Source organism: Microtus pennsylvanicus, chromosome 18, assembly GCF_037038515.1.
Source record: "Microtus pennsylvanicus isolate mMicPen1 chromosome 18, mMicPen1.hap1, whole genome shotgun sequence".
NCBI lineage: Eukaryota > Metazoa > Chordata > Mammalia > Rodentia > Cricetidae > Microtus > Microtus pennsylvanicus.
The window spans coordinates 5,117,596-5,141,371 of record NC_134596.1 but is presented as its reverse complement, the minus strand read 5'-3'; the positions used below and the strand labels follow the sequence as shown (position 1 = coordinate 5,141,371).

Here is a 23,776-nt window from a genome sequence, read left to right as displayed (position 1 = left end):
CTACCCCTTACAAGGTACACGGCTTTGTGGGTGGTGTTCCGTTCCTCTGAGCCTCAGTGCCCTGCTTCAAACTGGAGATATTAATAGTACCTACGTCACAGAGCTCTTTTCAGAATTTAGTGAGCTAACACAGGTGAATTCCTTCGCACACAGGAAGAACTCAATAAAATCAGCTGTAATTATTGAGCCTCGCTCTGGTCTCTCGACATTTTCTTTACATTTTCCTTGGTCCTGGTTCTTTATCCTTATTGACATTTTGGCATTGTTTATGGTTTCTGCTTCTGTGGTAAGCCACCTCAGACCCTTTGTGGCTTGGAGTAGGTTATAAGTAAGTAAGCAAACAAATAAAAAATCTGGACAGGAGAACATTTACAAAGAAGCAAAACGCTTCATTACCAATGGACGGAACTGCAAGTGAGGTCAAAAGCAAGAGATATTGATCCTGACTCCCAAGAGCCCATCAAAAGCCACTAAACGACATCCTGCTTTCTCTCCAACCGGCTCTGCACCCTCTGCTTCCTCTCCTCTCTCTTCCTCTTTCCCAAATCCTTCTTCCTCAGTCACGAGAGGGTAAGTGAGTCACACAAAATGATGCACTAGCCCCCTAAATCTTCCAGCCTCCTAACAGGTCAGCACCATGGGCCTCAGAGAACTGCCCTTCCTCCCCATCAGAAAAGAGAGAGAGAGACAACAGATGAGGTCACTTTCTGTGCTGGTAGAGGGTCAGGAAGGAATGTTGACTTTGCCAACTGTCGTGAATGACTGAACTCTGTGGTGACATGAAAGTCCCTGAACCCCTCAGTGCCTCTACTTCCTGATTGGCAGTAACAGTACCACCTCCCAAGGTGCTATGTAAATGAAAGTATAGAATTCAGGACAGCAACACATTATTTTCCAATCCTTCCATGAATGTGACTATACCAAAGTAACCCACAGAGGGCCATGAAAATTCAAAAGCCTTCGTAGGGGTGGATACGGCAGACACAGTACACAAGCTGGTTGAGATGTATCCCTACTCGATAGAGACCCCGGCAAGAAACAAAGGAGAAAAAGCATTTGAGCCGTGATTCCTTTTTTATCTTTATTATATTTTTAATTATGTTTATGTCAGTGTGAGTGTATGTCTTATGAGTATAAGTGCCTGTGGAAGCCAGAAGACAGTATTGGATCTCCTGGAGCTGGAGTTGAACTCAGATCCTTTGCAAGAGCACTGTATGCTCCTAGCCCCTGAGCCCCTACTACTTTTAGAGGGGTCTTCACGGGTCTTCTTTGCATCTCTCTTTGAGACAGGCATCACTAGCCACAATGACAGCTGGGAATGGGCTCTGCACACTGCAAGTTCAGGAGGCAGCTCCCTGACCTCCACCACTGGCCCTCAGAAAAGACAAGAACCAACCCCACCCCACTCCCTCCCGCGGCTGCCGCCACCACAGCATGCCATGGGCAACACTGACAGAAACCCTGCAGGTCCAGTGGGGTGCTTCTCTGTGATTCCCGGGCTTATAAACCTGGGCGTGGCTGACCTGCAGTGAGCCCTCTTTCTCTTCACTCCCATCAGCCACCGACCCCAGAGGCTTTGCTCTCTACTCTGTGAGTGTGGACTTTGGAACAAGCTTCATTTAAAGACCACACCTCTCAAGCGGCATTAATTAATCAGTTACTTATTCTTCGTGGTTCCTCCCGATATCAAAAATATCTACCTAAGTAGCCGCAAGGATTAAACACTGGGAACAAACAAGGTACTGCCGTGGACATAGTAGGCACCCAACAGCTGCTAGTCACACAGATCGTGCCTGGGGAAGCGGGTCCGGACAGTCCACCACGGTGCTGTTACACTCAGGGAGGGGCAGCAAGTCCTTTAGCGCCCCACCCACACTCCCAGGCAGCTGGGAAGATTGTCCTGAAGTATTGTCTGACACTGATTCCTTCTTCCCAACCCCATGGCCTGGAAAGAAAATCCTTAGATGGTATGCAGCTTGTCTCTGTGTCCCTCATAGGCAAAAGAAAAAAGATCAATCAAGGCCCAGTGTATGGCCTTCTGATCAATATTCTTGACCTTCAGACACAGACTGATGGGCCTTTCTGTGTGGGAATCAGGGAGAACAAAGTCACTTTCTGAAAGTCTAAAGCAGACAGGAGGTAAAGGGGCTGAGTGTCCCTGGAAACACCACTTTAGCTCTCCCTTGGATGAAACCGGGAGCAGTTGTAGGCAGCCGAACAACGGGCCAATGTAACATTTCACACAGATGGCCACCTAGAGAATGAACTGAAGATGGCCAGAGAGGGTCCAAGGAGGAGGTGATAAGTGATGTTGAAAATTGAGCAAAGTCGGAGCGGGGAACAGGCTAAAGAACAGCATGGCCAATGGCCTGTTGTTTAGTGACAGCCGCGAACCGCAGGGCAGCAGTTAAGTGGCAGCTGGCATAAGGAACTGGAGCGCCTCCAGGTACACAAAATAAAGGTTATAACAACTATAGGGAAATACGGGAGCGGGCCTGCAATTCTAAATACGATAATCACCAAAGACGTCATTGAAGCCGCACATTAAACAGGTAAAAGGAGAAAGGAAGAAACCCATGTGGTTTTGTGGAGGAGAAAGACTAATAATTCAGAGGTCCTGGTGCCTGCGTGGCTGCCATCTTGGTTATGGTCACAGATTGGGAGGAAGGAGTGAAGGGTAGGAAATGAAGTTATCCCATGAAAAGGACGCCTGCTCATGAAGACCCTCCCAGCCTATAATAAGCTTATCCCTTGGATGCAACGGGCAGCCACTGCGGGAGTTCCGACAAAGGACAGATGCAGCCTGGTACATGTTTCAAAAGGATGGCTCTGACTGCTCTGTAGAGACCCAGCTGCAGGTGGCCAAGGATGCCAGACTAGTAGGGAAGCTACCGCAGAAACTCAAGCTACAGAGACCGGTGACTGGACTCCTCTTCAGTAGCGCATGCTGCCTCTCGCTTTCGCCATGTAAAACTACTGCGTGTGCAGTCCACTGCCTCCTACCGCATCCAGTGGGGTTCTCGAGATGTCAGGAACCAGCCCCGGAGAAGGTAAGATTGGGAATATGTCGCACCAGGGCAGCCCTTGGAACCCTGGTACCCACATGAAAGCAAAGCAGATGGTGCCTGCCCCGCTGCCTAAGTCAGGAGAGCTAACCCCGGTGGAGAAAGGTGTCCACCCGCTCTGGCTCTACAAAGACAGAAAAGGAAGGAGTGGGAAGTCAGGCGTTTCCTCGGAGTCCTAGAACAGGTCCTGAGCGCCCGGGTATGTTGTGTCTCAGCCAGTGCAGGTGCCGACATCCTGCAGGGAGCCCTATAGCACCCACCCCCGTGCACGCACACCCCCATCCCAGCTCTGACCCTTTGTCTAGCTTGCCTCTACCCTCATCTATCTGTCTGTCCATCCCGCTTCAGATTCAATGTGCACAACCCTAGTGGGGTCCCTCTGGCGGTTGCCGTAGTCGCTCAGCCCCGACCTGGGGCTCCCGGGAGAAGAAAATCATGAATGAAACGGATGCGGTGCTCCCACTCCCCCGCCCTCTCAGTCCAGGCAACCTTGGCGTGGGGGCGGCGCCTGTGGGGACTCCGCGCAGAGTTGCTGCGGGTGAGGGGGCGCCGGAGATGGAATCCGAGGTTAAGGGTCTGTGGTGCGCTCCCCTGGAGCCTTAGGCGATGCCGGAGCTCCCCACCCCCACCCCGCCAAGCGGGCGAGCCCTGCGCAATTCCCGGGGAGCGGCGCAAACTCGTCCGGGGGCGGGGCGGAGCCGGGGCTGGGGGTGCCAAGCAGACCCGGCAGCTTTGCCGGCGACTCCGCAGTCTAGGCGCATTTGGTGGGGCGATTGGGCAGTGAACGCGCAAGGAGCGCGGGACTGAGGGCTCCGCGGACAGACCGACAGACGGACGCCCCCGCACACGCAGACGCACCGAGCGCCTCACGGCCCCTGTCACACACAGACAGGGACACACGCAGACACGCACACTCGCGCGCGCACATCCTCCCGCCAGCCTGCCTGTCCGCTCGCCGGTGCCTGGAGCCCGTTCTGGCCGGTAAGTGCGGCGCCTTGGTGGGTGCCTTTGTGTAGGAAGCCGGGAGGCACTGGTAAGGGGTCCCCCCTCTGGGGCGGAAACAAAACTGACACCTCCAAACCTCGGGACCCAGGAGCCCGCGCCCGCCCCCGCCACGCCCCCCGTGGGGCGCCCGGAAGACTGGAAGTGGGGTCCCCAGGCAAGGGAGGGAGGTTGGCCCTGGGGACCACGGAGGGAGCGGCCGCCACTCCCCGCGCTCTGCGCTCTTGCGTGGTTCCAGGGAGGGATCCAGATAGTGGTCCAGGTCCGAGCCTCTGCGGCCCAACCTGGTGTGCAGCTCTTGGCTGTAGCGCCTCTCCAGAGTCTGAACCCCCAAGAGGGGAGATGGAAATGGGAACTAGCCTGCTAATTACCAAACTGTACCTTCCCCCGACTCTTTAGCCATCCGCCACCCGTTTCCAAAATAGAATCCGGTTTATTCCCCTCCCCCGACATATTGCTTTTTTTCCTGGAGGAGGCCCAGGCTCCTGCAAAGCTCAGGTCAGAATCTTCACTAAGGATCAATTGAGAGAGAGGGGTAGGATCTTAGCGCCCAAGAACTCATTTGCCAGCTTCATTTTACAAACAGGGAAACTGAGGTCCAACTACGTGGCATGGCCAAGGTCACCAGAGAATTAGTAGCAAAACCTGCATCAGAATCTGGGGTGCTTGGTTTTTATACTCATTCCCCCACACAATCAGACTTAATCCCTACAAAGCCCAGAGCCCAGACATTCACATGAGTATGCCAGGTGAATCTTGGCAATGCTGGCCCTTCCCCCAACTGAAGCTGAAGATTCGAGTCATTTCCTGCTATCCTTACTATTTTGAAAAATTGGGAGTGGGTGCTTTAATTTGCTTTATTCCACCTCAAAGAGGGCCCTGTTTTGTAAACACTCCATGGTTTGAAAGGTAATTGAGGAGAATGAAGCAGAAATTAGATTCCAGGGTGTTAGTCCCAGGCCTTCCAGAAGTCACTAAGCCTGAGTTGAACTAGGTCCTCAGTTGAACTAGGTGATGTGGTATTCCAGGCTTCATCTTCTTACCCAGCTTTGAGCTGACTGTATGCCCTCCCCAGTCAGTCACTCTGCCCTCCTTAAGCATCTACCTCTTCTCATCCAACCAGGCCTTTGTGGGGGTCCCCAGGTCCCCCTGATGCCTCCTCCTTCTTCTTGCCATTTATTAAGTACGGCCACATCAGAATCTGGGGTGCTTGGTTTTTATACTCATTCCCCCTCAATGTCCTTTATTTATGGCTAGAAACCAAATATGAGTGAGTACATCCCATGTTCCTCTTTTTGGGTCTGGCTTACCTCACTCAGGATAGTGTTTTCTATTTCCATCCATTTGCATGCAAAATTCAAGAAGTCCTTGTTTTTTACTGCTGAGTAGTACTCTAATATGTATATATTCCATACTTTCTTCATCCATTCTTCCATTGAAGGGCATCTAGGTTGTTTCCAGGTTCTGGCTATTACAAACAATGCTGCTATGAACATAGTAGAGCATAAACTTCTGGGGAAGCTTGAGGTGCAGCTACATTGAGCTCCCTCAAGGACAGTTAAGTGTCCCCAGGCAGAGTAGACTGTCTGGTGACCAAGGATGCCCCGAGAGGTGGGTCCAGGGAGTACAAGCACAACTGGATGGAGACAGGGTGAAGTTGATCGCCTTGGAGAATTCAGATGGGATAGGAGAACCAAATTCAGTCTCTAGGGGCATGAGGTTGTCTCAAGATGGAGCTTCCTTGAGTGAGGTGAGCAGGCTAACATGGAACAGAGCTAAGGTGACCACAAAACAAATCCAGGAGGCCACCATTGACATTGAAGTCTATGTAGATGGCATCCTCCTTCTAAAAGGCACTGTTTATACAGACTTCATAAAGAGCAATGGCCCGTAGGTTTGGGGTGTGCAGGAAGCTGCCACCCTGAGAGTGGAAGTCCCCGGTCCCATGTCCAGCTCCTCAGCACTGTGCAGCTCCGAAGCTCCTTGTGACCCCTCTGCAAATCTTGTTCCTTGAGAAAAAATCTCCAATATTTAGGATAGCTTTCAGGGCTGAACTATGTGTTGGGAAGAGCTATGGAGGGAGGGGAAAACATTTATATAACTACTGTGGGCCTGGTTTCCTCTCCTTTTACTGTGTGAGGGAATGCTTCCTGACTTAAAAGGATAATGCATACAGGTTACTGAGTAGAGTTCCCAGGACAGAGGGACAATTCAGGAATTGATTGATACAACATTAGCGCCTTAGCTTGAGACCCTTTGAGGATGTGAGATTTTTAGGTCTTCACAACCCTCCTCCCTAGAGCTAGTTCTCTTCCCCGCTGACCTATGCCTCGATTCAGTGCTCAGCTCGTGTCAGCCGCCTGTGTCAACACCCTGCTGGAGCTGGTTTGCAGTTATCAGAGTGATTTAACAATTAGTCTTTACATGTTGTCTGCAGGCTTTCCTTACTCCTGGTCACCTGTGTTCACTCTACACAGCATACCGGGGGTGCTGATAACATCATCAACTCCATTAAGTAGGTGGGGCAGTTAAGACTGAAGACCACAAAGACTCCAGGGAGCAAAGGAAACAAAGAGCCCACTGAAAGAGTTTGGAAGGAAGTGGATTTCTTCTTCATGAGAACCAAGGTGGTTACTGGAAGCCAGGGCACCTGAGCTAGGTCTGAATGACTTCTATATTAGAACACAGGTGGGGTGTTTCCAAGAGGTGGAAAGAACCTGAGCAGAGGGCGCACATAGTCAAGGATTTAGAACATGGTCAGGAAAAAAATACATCCCTACTGAGGCAAAGACTCAAAACCAAGTCATGACAAGGAAGGGTTGGTTGAGGCAGATGCTAGGGCCCTGAGGGCCTTCCGTTGAGAAGGAGCTCAAATGGGAAAAGATGGCAGTGGCCTAGGTGGGAATTAACAAGGATCTGAACTGGTGGTGGTTTCAAGAATGGATAGAAAAGGAATCTGTCATCAACGAGGCTGCATTGTCACCAAACCTGAAAGTGACCAGATGTGGACACTGGTTTTGATTCAGAGGCTTTGAGGTTGAATGGAGGAGGAAGGAGACTTGAGAGAAGCAGGAATGACTGACAGGAGCCTTGATGACTACTGGTGCAAAGCTTGGCCTGCCAAGCACCTGATAGTGTCAAGAGCTAGCTCATCCATCCATCCATCCATCCATCCATCCATCCATCCATCCATCCATCCTCTGATACATGGAAGCATCCGTGATGTGCTGGCTTGTTTCCGGTTCCAGGAATGTGTTGTTGCAAAAGATAAACTTCCTACGTCAGCCCCATCAGGAGGGAAAGAAAATAAAACCTAAGCAAAGATAAAATACTAGAGGTGGTGAGCAGTGCTCTGGAGAAGGATAAAGCAGGGTGAGGAGTAGACTTGAGAGAGCAGGACTTTCTAGAAGAGGTTGCACGTGCAAGAGGCCTGGGATAAGAATAAATAGATATTTGTAAGGAGCTCTGCATGGCTACGAGAGATAGGCAAGGAAAAGTGTGCGAAAGGGGACAGGGCCCATCAGGAGGCTGCTTATAGGTCTGAGGAATGAGACCCATAACACAGTGGTGTTAACGAGTCCAAGAGGACCCAAGTCCTATTTGTGTTCTTAGTGCCCAGCAGAACAACCCTAGTGCTACACGGTGGCTCACTAAATATAGCCATTGAAGGCATAAATGCTGGACCTGGCCATTCATGTATCAGATTGCATATCTTAGATGTAGATGAATCCATAAATATGTTGTTTCATAGTAAGGATATAGTGAACTTGTAGTACTGTCACATTCATAAAACTTAGAGGACTTCCTGATTGCTCTTCGAGCAGATGAGGGAGGGGGACTTGATGGGGGAGGGGGAGGGAAATGGGAGGCGGTTGCGGGGAGGAGGCAGAAATCCTTAATAAATAAATAAATTTAAAAAAAAATTAAAAAAAGAGGGAAAAAAAACTTAGAGGACTTGAATGCCTGTGTCAAAGACCCGTATCTTGGGCAGCAAGATGACTCAAACCTGACATCCTTAGATTGATCCCTGGAGCCCATGTAAAGGTGGAGAGAAATAACTCCCCAAAGTTGGCCTCTGATCTCTCTATACAGACCATGGTACTCGTGCACCCACGCTCAAACATAGTAATCTTCATATCTCATTCAGTCTGGCTGAATGTTGTAAACTCTGTTAATGACTTAGACTAAATAGAAAAATATGAATGACCACAAAAACAATTATAACGGTAACATTTAAGGTCTTTTTCTTACTTCTGTTCATTTCACACTTTATCCTGTTGAACTCCTGCACCCTCCACCATGTTTCTAACAGAGATTCTGAAGACACTAAATTCTTGCACAAAGGCACAGGTTTGCAGGACATGGCATTATTATCTCCAGTAAAATGACAGATCCCCAAAAGGCAGAGAGAGCAACAGAACATAGAAATCATTTAGAGAAATATGAATACTGCAGGTACCTAATTAGTTATTTAAATGAATCTGCAAGTGTCTCAAGGGCAAGACTCTAGAAGGTAGCTAGCCATATAGAGCTTTTGTGCGTTAAACTAAACAAGGTGTGTATGGATATTTCAAATTATATAAGGTCCCATGCCAAAAACAAAAGGTCACCAGAAATGACCCAAGCACTCATATGGACTGGCACCACTGTAGGTGTGTATCGTGCTCGGACCCTAAACTTGCTCATGACTGAGTGACCTAGGTGAGGTTCTTCGGGTCTCCCAAACCTAGTCTCCCCACCTCTACTAACTTAGGGCTTGAGTTTCCAGGAGACTGCAACACTAAGCCCTTCTAGCTTGTGCAGTTGATAGTGATGCTGTGGCCCCTGTAGCCCTCGGGTGATTTCCGGGTGTGAAGCAGACAGATAATGTGTTGGCCAACTGTCAGCATGAACTGTTCCAGAACACAAGAGACCAGCTGTGAGGTGGCACCTTGCGGAGAACAAGTTGACAGGTGGTCTTGGTCTTAGAATCAAAGACTGTCTGAACCTCCTGGTCCAAACCCCATCTGAATCTAGCAGATGCTTTGGCTCCGTATCCTGGAACAGGAAGAAAACATGGGACACAAAAGCTGGATCCTGGAGAAAATGGAGAGAGGGAGAGAGCTGTGATCAAGGAGATGTAGGAGTGCTTGAGAGGGTATGCTTACGTCCCTGCTTTTAGTTCTTTGGGGGTACATCTATACCTACCGGTGAAATTGCTGGCTTATATGGTAATTCTGTGTTTAACTTTTTGAGAAGCTATGGGGTTCTTTTATTTAAAAAAGGGGGGATTTTTGTTTGCCTGGCATGAAGGAGACCTCCCATGGATGTTTTAGGAACGAAGGGTGCAGGAAGGAGCCATTAATTTCAAACAAGTAAATTTTGTGTGAGCTCTGCATGATCTTGGAGGTTAATAGAGAGGAAGAAAGAGTGTAACAGATTACAAATGGGTGCAGCCTCCATTTCTGAAGAATTACTGTGATCTGAAGGCACTGTGGGTGGAAAAGAATGCTCTCAGGAGAGACCATAGTGGGTGGAATTCATTCAAGCGTGCAGGTATTTACTGCATCGGGCATCAAGGTGGACATAGGAGCCTCGGCAAACAGCGTGACCTAGAAGACCTTGCCCTTGAATCACTGTGCTCTAGTGGGGGCCAGGAAAGCAATCTGGCAACAGCGATCCCTATTCTCACGACAGTGTGTCGTGAGAATAAGACATGCAGACTTTCAGATAGACCTGGTGGTACCGGCTTGTAAACCTCACTGCTCAGGAGGCTGAGGCAAGAAGATAGTGAGTTCAAGGCAGTCTGGGTGACATAGGGAGACTCTATTCAAAATTAAAAAGAGAAAGATAGTGAAGCCAGAGATGTGGTTGAGTCATCAGAGTGCTTGTCTGGCATACAAGAAGCCCTGGGTCCGGTTCTCAGCACTGCATAAACTGGGCGTGTAGTGCATGCCAGTAATCCCAACACTTGGGAATTGGGGTAGGAGGATCTAAAGTTCTAGGTCATCCTTTAGCAACATAGTGAGTTCAGTGCCAGCCTGAGATACATGAGACCCTATAGTTACCCTATCTTTATTAAGTATTGCTCACATATAATCTTAAAGTATCAGCCAGATGTACAATGATCTACTGAGTCTTCACAGTCCTGAGTGTTTGTATGCTTTAAGGAAGCTCTTCGTGAGTTATATACATAGTATATAGCTGCTCTTATGTTTTTGCTTTTATGGAATCAGAAGTGTAAATTTCTTCCCAAGTCTAAAACAATAAAGAGATATCGATGTAAAAAGCTGCATTGCCCTCCAACCTTCAAAGGCAATAATTAGGCCCACTTCTATCATTGTGGGAGAGTTTTCTCTTTTCTAGAGCTTCATGTAAATAGAGTCATGTCATGGGTGGTATTTTATATTAGAAAGTAGTTTTGGAGATCCACCCGTGTAATTGGACCCACACAAATGGGTCCAATGACATCGATTTGGGTATTGATTTCTAACTGCCAACTAGAATAGTATCACCTGCCTTACATCCCAAGGGGGAAAATGGTCTTTAGGTTCTAATCAATGTCTTGTCCTTATGCCCAGCCTCCAGCCACACTGAATGGTCCCTTCTAGCCCATTGGCCTCACCAAGCCATTGTGTCCTGCTTCCTCCCACCCCAAACATCTTCCCTGCTCCCTAGGGGCCCCTTGTCTTTCAGCTCTCATCTGAGCAGCCTCCTAGACTCCAGTCACACACCCTAGGCAGCCTCAGCCGTCACTTCACACATATCTGGCACCAGTCTCTAGATTGCAGGCTCATAGAGAGCAGAGACTGGGACCAGCTACGTGTCTCCAGAACGAGCTACATAGATGTGGATATGTTATACTGTGTTTCGTCTAAGATTCGTTCAGATACAAACAGATGAAGAGACCCAGAGTCAAACACCAGGAGGATCCAGGGGAATCCTGCAGAAGTGGGAGGTGAGAGGGATTACAGGAGCCAGAGGGGTTGAGGACACAGGAACACAGCCCACAGACTCAACTAAACAGGGCTTATAGGGGATCACAAAGACTGAAGTGACAACCACAGGACTTGTATGGGTCTGAGCTAGGTTCTCTGCTTATATGTTTGTAGCTGGTCTTGTGGGACTCCTAACAGTAGGAATACAAGTGTCTCAGGCTCCTTTGCCTGCTCGTGGGGCCCTTTTCCTCCTACTGGGTTGCCTCATCCAGCCTTGATATGAGGGTTTGTGCCTAGTCTTCTTGTAACTTGTTGTGCCATGTTTGGTTGATACCCCTGGGAGGCCTGCTCCTTTTTTGAAGGGAAACAGGAGAAATGGATCTGGGGAAAATGGGAGGTACTGGCGGGGGTAGGGGGAAGAGTGTAAGGAAGGGAAACTGCAGTAGGGATGAAATATATGAGAAAGAATAAAAGAAAGGGGAAAAATAACAAGTATGCAAGTCAAGCCATTTTAATCCCAGCCCTTGGAGGAGGAGGAAGTAGGAGGATCTCTATGAGTTCAAGGCCAGCCTGGTGTGTAGAGAGAGTTCCAGGACAGCCAAGGTTACACAGAGAAACTGAGTCTCAAAAAAACAAAAACAAACAAACAAAAAGTATGCAGCAGCCGATGGGATGGCTCAGTGATTAGAACACTGGCTGCACTTGCGGAGGATCTGGGTTTGATTGCCAGCACCCACATGGCAACTATAACATCTTCAGAGATCCAGCACCACCTTCTAGCTTCCATGGGCACCAGACATGCATGCAGTACACATGAATGCACACAGGCAGAACATTCCTGTACATAAAATAAAAATAAGCATTTTATGTATATACGTGTCTGTGCGCATGCATGTGCGTGCAACTGGAGATTATTATCTATTATATTTTATATTTATAGCATATATTATATTATTATATTTGAATAGCATCTAAGAGGTCCTATCAATTATCAGGACCACAAAATAAACATAAAAACACAAATTTAAGAATAACAGTGGAGGGAGACAGTGAGATGACTCACTGAATAAAAGTGCTTTGAAGACAAGGTTGACCTGAGTTCTATACCTGGAGTCCATATGGCTCCAAAACTTGTCTTCTCTGTAAGCAGACCGTGTTGTGTGTGTGCACACGCACACACACCTACACATACACACAAACAAATAAATGATCGTATGTATATAAAAATTTGTAAATAAGCTACAAATGTATCTCAGGACATTCTCTGAAGTTACTAACAGGAACGTGGTGAAAAGAAGTCTAATTTCTGAGCACGGACGAGAATCACAGCCTAGGACTTCTGGCCCAAGAAAAGCTCTGCAGCTCAGGAAGCCATAGGGAAGCAGAGACTAGTCAAGCAGAGTTGCCTGGAGGAGGTGAACTTCAAAGGTTTTCAAGAAGGAGCCTGTTTGGAGCCCTGGGTTACATAATCAGGATAATAATCTACAGAAAGCCTTAAAACATGATCTGACCAGCCATGCCAAATGCTGAGTCTCCAAAAGCCACCCTTCCCTCCTCTTTCTCTCCTTGTTCCTTCCTTCCTTCATCTTCTCCCACGTCCTTCCTTCCCATCTCCTTCTAAACCTGAGTGCACGGGGAAAGACTGAGGGCTCGTGGCGTTGCCTTTCCTCTCTTCTCTGCACCTTCTCCTACACGGAGTGAAACCCATCCCTTGTTCCTTCTTCACCTGGACAACTCATAGAAGCCGTAGTCATGGACAGAAGAGCCAGGGAATAGCCCTAGTGTGGGGTGTTACCAGGCCCCAGACCGCCAGAACACTGGAGAAAGAGTTCAGTCAGAGCTCAGGTTGCATGCAGCAGCCTCCGAGGAGGAGCCACACACTGAGGTGGGACTTGGAAGAGAGGGCTGGAGGCCACAGCTTGGAGAGCTGGTCCAAACAAGAAGCATAGGAGACAGAGGCTGAGAAGCAGGAGAGAACATGGCTGGGGAGGGACCCGTTTCTCATAGAGAATCCACTTATTTTTACCTGCTGCTCGCCAGGTCTCTGGTCTGACTGAGGGTCTGGAAACAGCCAGGGCTCTCCAGAGGAGAGAGAAGGAGTTTGGCTGGCAAGCCCTTCTCAGCCTGCAGATCTCTTCAGCTGCAAAGACCCCTGGCAGAGCCTGAGGCAAGGGAAGGCTGACTTTTGTAGCTGATGGCAACTGGAAAAAAAAAAAAACCCTAGAGGTCTGTCTCCCCTGCCTCAGAGGAAGACTGGAGGTGACCCTCTGAGCTGGGTCAATGGGAACAGCGAGGGTGTCTACCTCAGGATTACTTAGCATTCGCGTGACTTGCTTCCTGGTCTTCACCGCCGCCCTGAAGCTCCCATTACATCTGCTGAGCCTCAGAGACATTAAAACATCAGCCTAGAACTGTAAAGGGAAAAGGTGGTAAGATACAGTATTTCAGCATGTAAATCCATCCTTTTCCCATCTTTGATTTAAGGTGGGTGGCCACAGGATTGCCAGTGTGTCATGTTTGATTGAGATGTCTGTTGAAGGCCGCCCAGGGCCCCAGGAATGCAGCTGTTTCCAGAACACAATAATAAAAGAATTCACTCTCCAGAGCCCAGGACCAGGCATCTCCATGTCTTCTGTATTGGCCAGAGTGACCTCTATGTCAGATGCTAAATCTCCCAAAATTTCTTTCAGCTTCTACAAATGGATGATGGTGTCACCCGCTGTGGTGGTTTGAATGAAAATGTGTGCTCCGTTTCTAGGTTGTAGTTAAGTACAGACATAGTCAAGCTGACAAGAATAGCCCCCACAGCACAGCGGCAGCATTTACACCATGGGTATCGGCAAATGTTACAAAGAAGGGTCTTGTCACTGAAACCTGTTGCTGTGCTGGATTCAGGACTCACTTTGAATCGCCACAGAACTTGTATGGGAGGAAAAGGGGCTGTAGCCATTGGAGAACACCCCCAGCCTCACACATCAGAATAACAATTGGCATTCCCTCCTTTCACAAAGCAGTCTATATCTGCAAGCCAGTGTGATTATGACATTTCCATCGTATGTGTGCACAATGTATTCAATCATGTTCAGCCTCCTGCCATGCTCTTGTCCCTGTCCTTTCTCCTGATGTTCCTCCTCTTCCCACTTAGTCTTACTTCCATTTTTGAGTTGATTTTTGTTTGCTTGGTTTTTGGTTTGGTTTTGTTTATCCAGACAGGGTTTCTCTATTATAGTCTTGGCTGTTCTCGAACTCCCTCTGTAGACCAGTCTGGCCTCAAACTCAGAGACCCAACTACCTCTGCCTCCCAAGGTCTGGGATTAAAGGTGTGTACCACCACTGCCTGGCTGCCTTATTTATTTATTTATTTATTTATTTATTTATTTATTTATTTATTTATCTATATCCTACCTATTAGAGAAAATGTGGTATTTATCTTTCTAAGTCTGGCTCTGGTTCTATCCTTCTTCTAGCAAATGACATAAATTCATTCTTCGCAGCCAAATGAAACTCCATAGCATGCACACACCACCCTCTTTATCCATTCAGCTGCTGAAGGACAGCTGGGCTGATCCCATGATTCCATACCTGAGTATTGTGCACAGGGCCATCATAATTTGAGTGTGCCGGAGTCCCATCATCTGCCGGCTTAGATTTCTTTGGGAAAACGCCTAGGGGTGGTATAGGTAAACCGTATGGAAGCTCTATTTTTAGCCTCTTGAGGAACCGTCATACTCTCTAGGGGCTGCACTAACCTAACATCCCCAGCAGCAGTATAAAAGAGATGCTTTCCCAGCATCCTCTCCGGAGTATGCTGTTTGGTTTTCTGAAGATAGCCGTTCTGATTAGAGTGAAGTGGTACCTCCAGCTATAACTTGCATTTCTCTGTTGGCTAAAGATGTAGACATTTTTTCCCCATTATTTGTTAGTCATTTATGCAATTACCTTTGAAAATTGTTCAACAGCTGGAGTCTTTAGGGGCTGATAGAATCACATCCTGAACATTTTATGCGCATCTCATATAAAAACCTTGTATAGAACCCAAAATTCACGTAAGTTTCATATCAACCCTCTGCGTCTAAAGTGTGTAGCAGGTAAGGAAATGGGAACCTGGGAATTGGGCATCTTGGCCAAATCAGGCAGGCAGCTGGGAGCCCTAATTTGTAGAGAGATACCAGAGGCTTACATTTGCGTCTTTTGTGGTGATTTTAAAGCCACTTGTCAACACTCAAACTCTAGCTCATTTTGACTTATTTACTTTTTTAGAACTACTTTTTGAACAATTGCCTGGATAAAGATTAAAAAGGAACACCCATATCTGAGACCATAAACCAAGCGGTTCAAATAGAACCTGACTCTGGGGCTGAAACAGTTTAAAGCCTGGCTCTGCTGTTTGCCAGGTGTGTTTCCTCCCTCCCTCCCTCCCTCCCTCCCTCCCTCCCTCCCTCCCTCCCTCCCTCTCTCCCTCCCTTCCTTCCTCTCTCCCTCCCTCCCTCCTTCTTTCTCTCTTCTTCCTCTCCCCTCTCTCTCCCCTCTCTCTCCCCTCCCCTCCCCTCTCCCCTCTCTCTCCCTCTCCCTCTTCTTCTCCCTCTCCCTCTCCTTCTCCCTCTCCATCTCTCTCTCATCTCTCTCTTTTCCAGACACATATGTAGAAGGAGCATGTTGTTTTCTCCCTGGGATTAGAATGAGAAAGGAGAAAGGAGGTGATGTGTTTGGTGTGGGACCAGCACACAGTAAAACCTAGTCAAAAGGAGGCCATGATGACCCCACCATAGCCCTGGGTACAAGTCTTCCCAGTAAGGCAGGACCCTGGACATTGATCACAGAACAGAGGGAAAGACCAGGAAAGTAGATACCAGGCTCTCTGGGGGAGTCAGCAGGAATTCTTGAAAAAGTGATATTTGAACAGGGTCTTTAATTTTTATTAGCATGAAATATGTCATTTTCATAAATAGATATCTTATTTTATTCTTACCCCCCACTACCCTCCCTACTCCCCCCACACACACCTTGCTGGCCTGTTTCTTCTCCGTAAACAGTCCCCATTTCTCTTAAAGGGGAAATTCGTGCTTTCCGGGCAGAAAGATACAGGGACTTTTCCAGCAGAGAGGAAGGTGCATTTCCAAGGCTTCGGAGATGGGGTGAGAATCTAAGTAGAGGAAGCATCAGCACCCCCACGGGAGGTGTGATCACACCTTCACATTTGTGATTGCCTGTTTCCTCCTTACAAATTAAACTGTGTACCTGGGGAGGGGGGAGCAGAATGGAATGTTTTCAAAGTCTTAGAAAGCACAGGTAGATAGACCAGATGAGCTTTGAACCCTCCAGCCCTTCAATTGTCCTTAGAGTCCCTGCCTGACACGCCATTCCTAATCACAGAGGTCCATCCAGCTGTGTGGATGGTCGTACTGCCCAATGATCCCAGCTGGACTCAGATTCCACCAACAGGGGCTCAGCTTGGTTCACTCACCACACCTGGTCAGCAGCCTTTCCCCAGCCTCTCTGGACCATGGCCTGAATTCCCTGATGTTGTGAGTGTCCTCTGTTGAGCCATTGCCACTCTGCCACGGCCTCTTTTAACCTTGACAGCTGCAAAGTTGAAACCTGGGGGATAGGCCCATTCATAAACATCATCTTTTTTTTGGAGGGGGTGTTGTTGTCGTTTTACACCTTTCGTTTCTATTACAGGCTATGAATATCCAGATCCTATCACCCTGTGACTAGAGCCAAGAATTAGTAGGTTCTGGTCTGTGCGTGCCTCCGTCTATGCACAGGTGGAGCTTGGTCACCATTATCATCCAGCGCCTGCTAGAATGTGTCCTCTTCCTATCTCTGAATAAGGTTGATACCCAGGGCTAGAACATGGGAGTGAAAAGTTCGGAATGTGGGTAATGGGGACAGATCTGTAACTGTGTATGATCTTGGGCAGGTCACTTCACTTGGCAGAATCTCTATTTTCTTTTCTGGAAAAGTAAAGTAACAGTGTGTTCCTTCTAGGCCAAATGCCTCATGCCATGCTCAACAAAGGGCCTGAAACTGTGCCATTGCCACCATTCCCTCTTAGGGCATGGAGAATGGAAGAACAATACTGATTTTGCCTGCTTCTCTCCCCTCTCTGGGCAACTCCTCCTGATTTCCATTGTCATCAGCTGTGAGAAACAGAGGATCTAGATTTTGAAGATCGGGAGTAGCTCAGGGAAGGAGAGGCTAGTATCCCCAAGTGTAGTAATATTGGCGGCGGCAGCGGGGCTGCGTCCCCAACACCCCAAGCCGCCTGCCCGGCTAGCTTTACCCGAAATAATTACACGGACACTGTATTCATTTAAACACTGCTTGGCTCATCTACCTAGCATCTTCTAGGCTAACTCTCCCACCTGGACTAGCCCATTTCTTATCATCTGTATAGCACCGGTCTTACCGGGAAGATTCTAGCCTAAGTCCATCCTGGGTCGGAGCTTCATAGCGTGCGTCTTCCCTGGAGCAGGTAGCATGGCGTCTCTCCTGCGTCTGCTCCGGAGAGGAGAGCTGTGGAGTCTGACCTCACTTCCTCTTCCTCCCAGCGTTTTGTTCTGTTTACTCCTCCCACCTATCTCCTAACCAATGAGAGCCAAGCAGCTTCTTTTTATTTAACCAATGACCTTCCTCCATCACCCAAGTCCTAAGCTGGGTCCCAGGGAGGCTATGGACCCTCACGCTAAAGATGGAATCAGGACAAGATGCCTTAGCCACATCCATGAGCCTCTGGTGTCTCTTCATGTTGCTTGCACAGTTGGCCCCTGCTTCCTAGTCCTTGCGTGGTGGCCAAGGCCAGCAGAGAACCTCTGTGTGTCCACTGTTCCTATCTAACCAAGTAGGGGTTTGGGTGTCTCTCTGCAGCCCCCGAGCCTCAGATCACTGTGGAAGCAAGAAGATAGAGTTCAGCCTGAGCCACTTGGCCAAACCATAGACAACAGCAGGCTTAACAGTACTCCCTTCCATTGTCTCCAAGGATGGGCATAGTCCTTGGATATCTCATTTGTCCTGAAGCTAAACCAGGCAGCTAGTCAACATTCAGGGCTTTGAGACCTTCAGAAGCATGCCCTGGCCCGTCACACCACTGCCCTCATATTCCCCCTCCATCGTATCTTTGTTGGTCACCTACACAGTTTCTGGGCATCTGCTATTTTACTAGGTTATGTGATAGCCCCTGGGGAACTAAAAAGTAAACTAGAACTTAGGAGTCAGTGAGGCTTAGCAAGCAAGGGCACTTGCTACCAAGCCCAATGACCCGAGTTTGATACCTGGAACCCACCTGGTAGAAGGAGAGAACACTCTCTCAGTTGCACGTGCAGACATGCGTACACAGGGTTGAGAGTGGCCGTGTCACCTTTCTTGGGATGAAGACAGCTCTCCACATCCTCACCACCCACACCTCTTCCTTGTCCAGAAGATTCCATGTAGAGGGGAATCCATCTTCCTCAAGACACAAAAACCATAAAGGACAGCTTCTCAGAGAACATGGCTTTGGGAATCTACAGCCGAATCTTCAAGGTTCCTAGGACGTGTCTGTCATGTTTCCCCTGTAAGCGAGTATAAGGAGAAGGAAAATGAGGAGGAAATCGGCACCAGTACGCATCTCAGGCCATCATCCCGTCCCACTCCTCCCTCCCTTTCCATGCTTGTCTTGTCAGGCTGGTGTTCTTTCCCTCATGAATGTTCCCCGCTTTCTCTCAACTCCACGTGACCTCCTCTGCTTGGACACCACCCCCATCCCACAGCCACTCCCATCCCATAGCCACTCCCATCCCATAGCCACTCCCATCCCACAGCCACTCCCACTCACCCGTCAATCTTACGACTCCTCTACCTTGTTTGGGGCCTTGATAGTACACCAGGGAACCCTGAACGTTTCCTATCAGACATTGACGTGGGCCTGGCTTCTTTCCTACCTGCATCCTGCAAGAGAGGCTTGTGTTTGCTGTGTTTGCATGGTTGACACACAGTAGCTGTTTGAAGTAAATACACTTTAAAGAAATGGATGGGCCAGTCCTTATGTTAAGACTCAAAAGAGAGAAACCCAAGTTGCCAAGCCCCTTAGCTGAGCATGTCCAGCTCCTTCCATCCTGCCTTCCTTGGGTCTCAGCTAGTCCCGCGCTCCACAATGCCACCCACAGAATGGAATGAAAGGGAAGTCGTTCATCTGAGTACACCTCAGCCAGCGAACACTCAGGCCCCTTCTTCGGGATCCAGTGCTCTCCCAAGTTTGTGGTCTGCTCAGACGAGGGCACAGATGGCTGGACAGTGGACAGATGGGCCAGGAGGGTAGGCAGCTTGCTGGGATGGAAATAGCATGAACTAGGCATTGGGAGTCCTGGGTGCAGAGCCTGTCTGTTCCCTGAGTTTGCTGCACACGTCATTCCGGGCTCTTTGGCTGGCAACAATAGAAACACTTAGTAACCCAGGTGGCAAAACTACTTATTAGAAGCCTTGGAACGTGACACAGGCGTGATGGGCTCCTTCCTGTGACGAGGGGAAGAAAGATGAGAGGGTTGGTAGCGCCTAACAAGATTTCAGGATTTGGTGAAACTACCTGCAAACAATGGTTCCCACCCTGTGTGACCTGAGTTACTTCTCTGTGCCTTCGTTTCTCCATCTGGGTATTCTGAAGCTGGCCTCTTTCTCTTTACATAGATAGTTTGCTTTTTCCTGAGGGAAATTCCTGGCCCTGGCCCCAGATGGCACTTTTTCCTACCCGGATACCTTGGGAATGAAGTCTGAGGGAGCTAGGTGAGTGATGCTGTTTTAATCAATAACTAAATAAATAAACAGTAGATTTTAGGCTATGCAGACTTTATGACCAGATGCCACCTGCTGAATCCAATGCCCCCTCCTTCCGTCTGTGTTGCTAACCTCCCCGTCCCCTCTGCTGCAGACCTCCCAAGCCCATGCTGGCATTGGGAGGCCACGCAGCCAAATGCAAGAAAGGCACCCCACCCAAGAGGCAGAGCTCATGACTATGGTAGATGTTTTTGCTCTAGTGCCTCTGCTGACCCTTAAGCCTCACCTCCCTTCCCATCTCTCTGCCCAGCCTATTTCCAGTTGGTGCCCCAAGTGTAGCACTTGTACTGGCCAAGTCCTTACTCTGGCGACCAATCACCTACTAGAAACATCCTTTCCGAAGTAGCTCACGCCTTCCTTTTGGAGGGCACTTCCTCCTCCCACAGACTTGGGGGGAACTCTGCCCCATATACAGAAATCAGTTAAAGGAGATGCCAGAGCACAATCACGTTGGCATCTCCAACTCTTCATTCAGATGAGAAGGGCCCTGGCTTGCTCGGCATTGTATTGCCGGGACTGTCGTAAGCCTTGCTCACAGGAGTGCTTGGCAAACGCAAGTTGAAGGCACCCATCATCTCTGAGGCTCTGTGCATCTCAGAGCAGCAGTGGGAAGCCATTGAGTGAGTTGCTGCCTGTTGACACGGGAGACATTAGCCAATGTTTCCCAGGTGATAAGGGATGGAGGAGGAGAGGGTTGCCCACAGCAATCCATTCCAAGCTGCTATTTCTGCTCCTGGTGGGCAAACAGAAAGGCAATACCCAGAGACAGGGCTTCTCTTGTGCTGTGTGAATGGACCATTCCCCGCCCCCCCCCCCCCACACCTGACACCACCTAGACACACAGTTCTGAGAAGGGAAAGGGTGGGGGCTGGACTCTCTCTCCTCTCTCTCTCTCTCTCTCTCTCTCTCTCTCTCTCTCTCTCTCTCTCTCTCTCACACACACACACACACACACACACACACCTGACACCACCTAGACACACAGCTCTGAGAAGGGAAAGGGTGGGGGCTGGACTCTCTCTCCTCTCTCTCTCTCTCTCTCTCTCTCTCTCTCTCTCTCTCTCTCACACACACACACACACACACACACACACACACACACACACACCTAACACCGCCTAGACACACAGCTCTGAGATGGAGTAGGGTGAGAGCTGGAATCCACCACAGGGCACAACCACACCGTGCTCCATTTTCCTCCACAGTGTTGAGGTGCTACTCTCTGTGCTCTTCTGATTATGAAATTAGTCATTTTCTAGGAAGCTTATTTATAGCGTCCACTGCACACACGCAGTGCTGAGCTATTCTGCACGTGGCTGGGGTGTGAAAGCAGGTATGAGTCATATGTGGGTCTCCTTCCAGATGCCTTGGTTACCTTTCTGCCCCATCATGGGCCACTGTCTTGGGGTATCCTCCATCCAGGGGAGCTCTTATAGTAAAAACAAGCTCAGGACTGAGAGGGTTCTCAAACCCAAACCCTATGGCCCCCACTTTTGCATTCACCCCGCTTCAGTACCCTCCTCTGAAATGAAAGGTCTCTGAGATCCATGGTTCCCTGCCAGCTGTTGAGGACGGTTCCAGGTGGCTTAACAAAGACCCACCCATAAAGTGGCTCAGATTATGGCTGCTCATGGTAGCTGATGTTTTCTGAAGCACATTGCAGTGCCACTATCTTTTTCTACAGTTCTTTGTCTGTGGAACCTCCTCCTATAAGCCAGGCACTGAGCTGGGCTTTGAAGATACAAGCTTAGTAAAAGGAAAAGTCATTGCCCTTTTGCAGCCTGTATCCTAACAGCTGGCAATGATGTTGATCCAGCAAGCATCAATTAAAATAGACTTCCTAACTGTGCCGAGTGCTGAATAAAAAAAAAAAAATCCCAGCAAGTATAGATGAATGCACAACCCAGGCCGAGCAATGTGAATGCAGAGGTGTGTGCAGGAAGGAGCCCATCCAAAGTGCCCCAAGTAGCGGTCAAGGGCAGGAAAGACAGAAGACAATGCTGAAGGAGAAATAATCTACTTAGCTGAATTTCAGCATGTTTGTCTTTGGTCTTAGTGAAACGGGATGCTATGGGAGTATTTTTCCGAGGGAGGTTAAGTGGTGAATTTGAAGAGCTGGTGCTAGCTCAAGGCGGTCCCATCCTGTGTGCAGATTGGGAACCTCACAGCCATGTAAGTGATAGACTTTGGCACTATGTTGGAGATTGCTGTGAGGGCCGGACTGAATGGATGCCCAAGACCATTAGGTAAAGACCACACTTGCAAGCAGGGATGCCTTGAAGGAAGTGTCCCTCTGTCTCTGAGTCATCTGGTCTCTAGACTCGGGATTCTCAGAGATGCTGACAGTTAGAGTGTGGGGGGGGGGGGGGGAATAAAACAAGACAATGCAAGTTGAGAGCGAAAGATACCAGCGTGGGAAGAGCCAGCCCTATCCTGGCCTGTTTGCCCTTACTATTGAATTCTGTAATGTTTCTAAAAGAGGCTGTAGGATGAATGAGAGGCCACACTGCAGGGCTGGTGGGCAGAGAGGCTGCTGACCTTTGAGACTGCTTAGAGTTTGGGCTAGTGAGTCTGCGTTGAAGGTTATGCAGCTGCCAGTTCTCCTGGTTAAACTAAGAGGTGGGACCTAGTCTTAATGGATGTGCTCTCCATCAAGAGAGCCAGAACAGGAAGGACTAAGAAACTCTGAGGCTACTGTCCTCTGCCATCCTTCTCTCGGGGCATGGCCACAGCCATGACTCAACCACAGAAGCACAGATCCCAGACTCCCAGAATGCAGAGTAAACAAGAAGGATGATTCTCCGATAGACACAGCCTGACTTGTGTGGTCCAGCCCTGATCCAGCCAAGAGTCAGGCATGAAATGGAGCCAGAAACATTGGGGGCACACACCTGCATTGCCAGAGCAGGGGATTCTGTAAGTGCCATGGAGTTCTGCCCTCCAGATTTGCTGAGTCTGAAGACACTTTCTGTAATCTAATTGATTTCCAGCAAGCTTTTTCCAGATCACTGTGTGAAGAAAGAAAATTAGACCCTAGGGCAGTCTATTGGGGACCCTGATGGGCTAGAAATAGGGTTTTCTGGGGGCTGGATAGATGGCTGGGTGGTTCAGAGCACTTGTTCTTGCAGAGAACCAGGCTTCAATTCTCAGCACCCACATAGTGACTCATGAAACTTCCTCTCTTTATGCACACCATGGCACAAACATGCACATATCTACACCATTATCATCATCACTGTCATCGTCATCACCACTAACAAAGGAATTGGGTGCAGAATAGTACAGTATAAGTATTGAGTTTAGAGTTCTCCAGTGTAAGTTCAAACCCAGCTTCACTCTGATGAGACCTTGGACAAGTCCCATAAACCTTCTAAGCCTTGTTTGATGAGCCTTGTTTCATGAGATCATGGTGAGGTCTCTGTTTTCAGAGTCTCTAAAAGGTGAGCCAGTCTGGTGGTGACGGCGGCGGTGGCGATGGTGGTGGTGGTGGTGGCGGTGATGATGACAAAACCCTGCCTCTCTTCTACAGCTTGATGCCATAAGAGGCTTCTTGTCCCCTTTGGTCCCCTGATGAGGTGGAGGTAATCAAAAGAATACTGAGGGAATACTGAGGGAGGCAGCTTTTCGTCTTCGCTGGAGGCTGGGACTCTTGATCTTGGACCACCAGTATCCTCTGACAACAATTTCTCTCCCACTGCAGGAGTGAGAGAGAGAACCAGGCTGCTGATGACTCCACGGGAGGGGCCCTGGACATGTGCTGTGGTGAGAGGCTGTCGGGTAAGTCTCAGCACTCCTGTGACCCAGGAACTCAGAGTGGAGAAAGAGGGTACCAGCTGACACAGAATTAGAAGTCCGGTTGCCTGTGACGTTGCTGTTCTAAAGTCTCTGTATAGATGGGGCTTTGTTTCTCAAACCCTCAGTGTCTTTCTGTCCTAGGGTCATTTAGGGAAGTTCTGTGTCCTCTGAGAGTAAGGACAGACA

General features: G+C 48.9%; 1 protein-coding gene across 6 annotated transcripts in view; it reads left to right on the top strand.

Annotated features, from left to right (window-relative positions):
- Positions 1–2,130: 2,130 nt before the first annotated feature.
- Positions 2,131–23,776, top strand: part of Ptpn5 (protein tyrosine phosphatase non-receptor type 5) — a 58,546-nt gene continuing 36,900 nt past the window's right edge. The window contains exons 1-3 of one of the 6 annotated variants that reach the window (XM_075952248.1): positions 2,241–3,050; positions 19,649–19,744; positions 23,496–23,572. In XM_075952248.1, coding sequence (XP_075808363.1) covers positions 19,725–19,744; positions 23,496–23,572 — 97 coding nt within the window. In that variant the 5' untranslated portion in view covers positions 2,241–3,050; positions 19,649–19,724. Of the gene's footprint in view, positions 3,051–3,466; positions 4,051–19,648; positions 19,745–23,239; positions 23,377–23,495; positions 23,573–23,776 lie in introns of those variants that run through there. The other 5 variants (XM_075952247.1, XM_075952250.1, XM_075952251.1 and 2 more) reach the window with 5 other exon arrangements.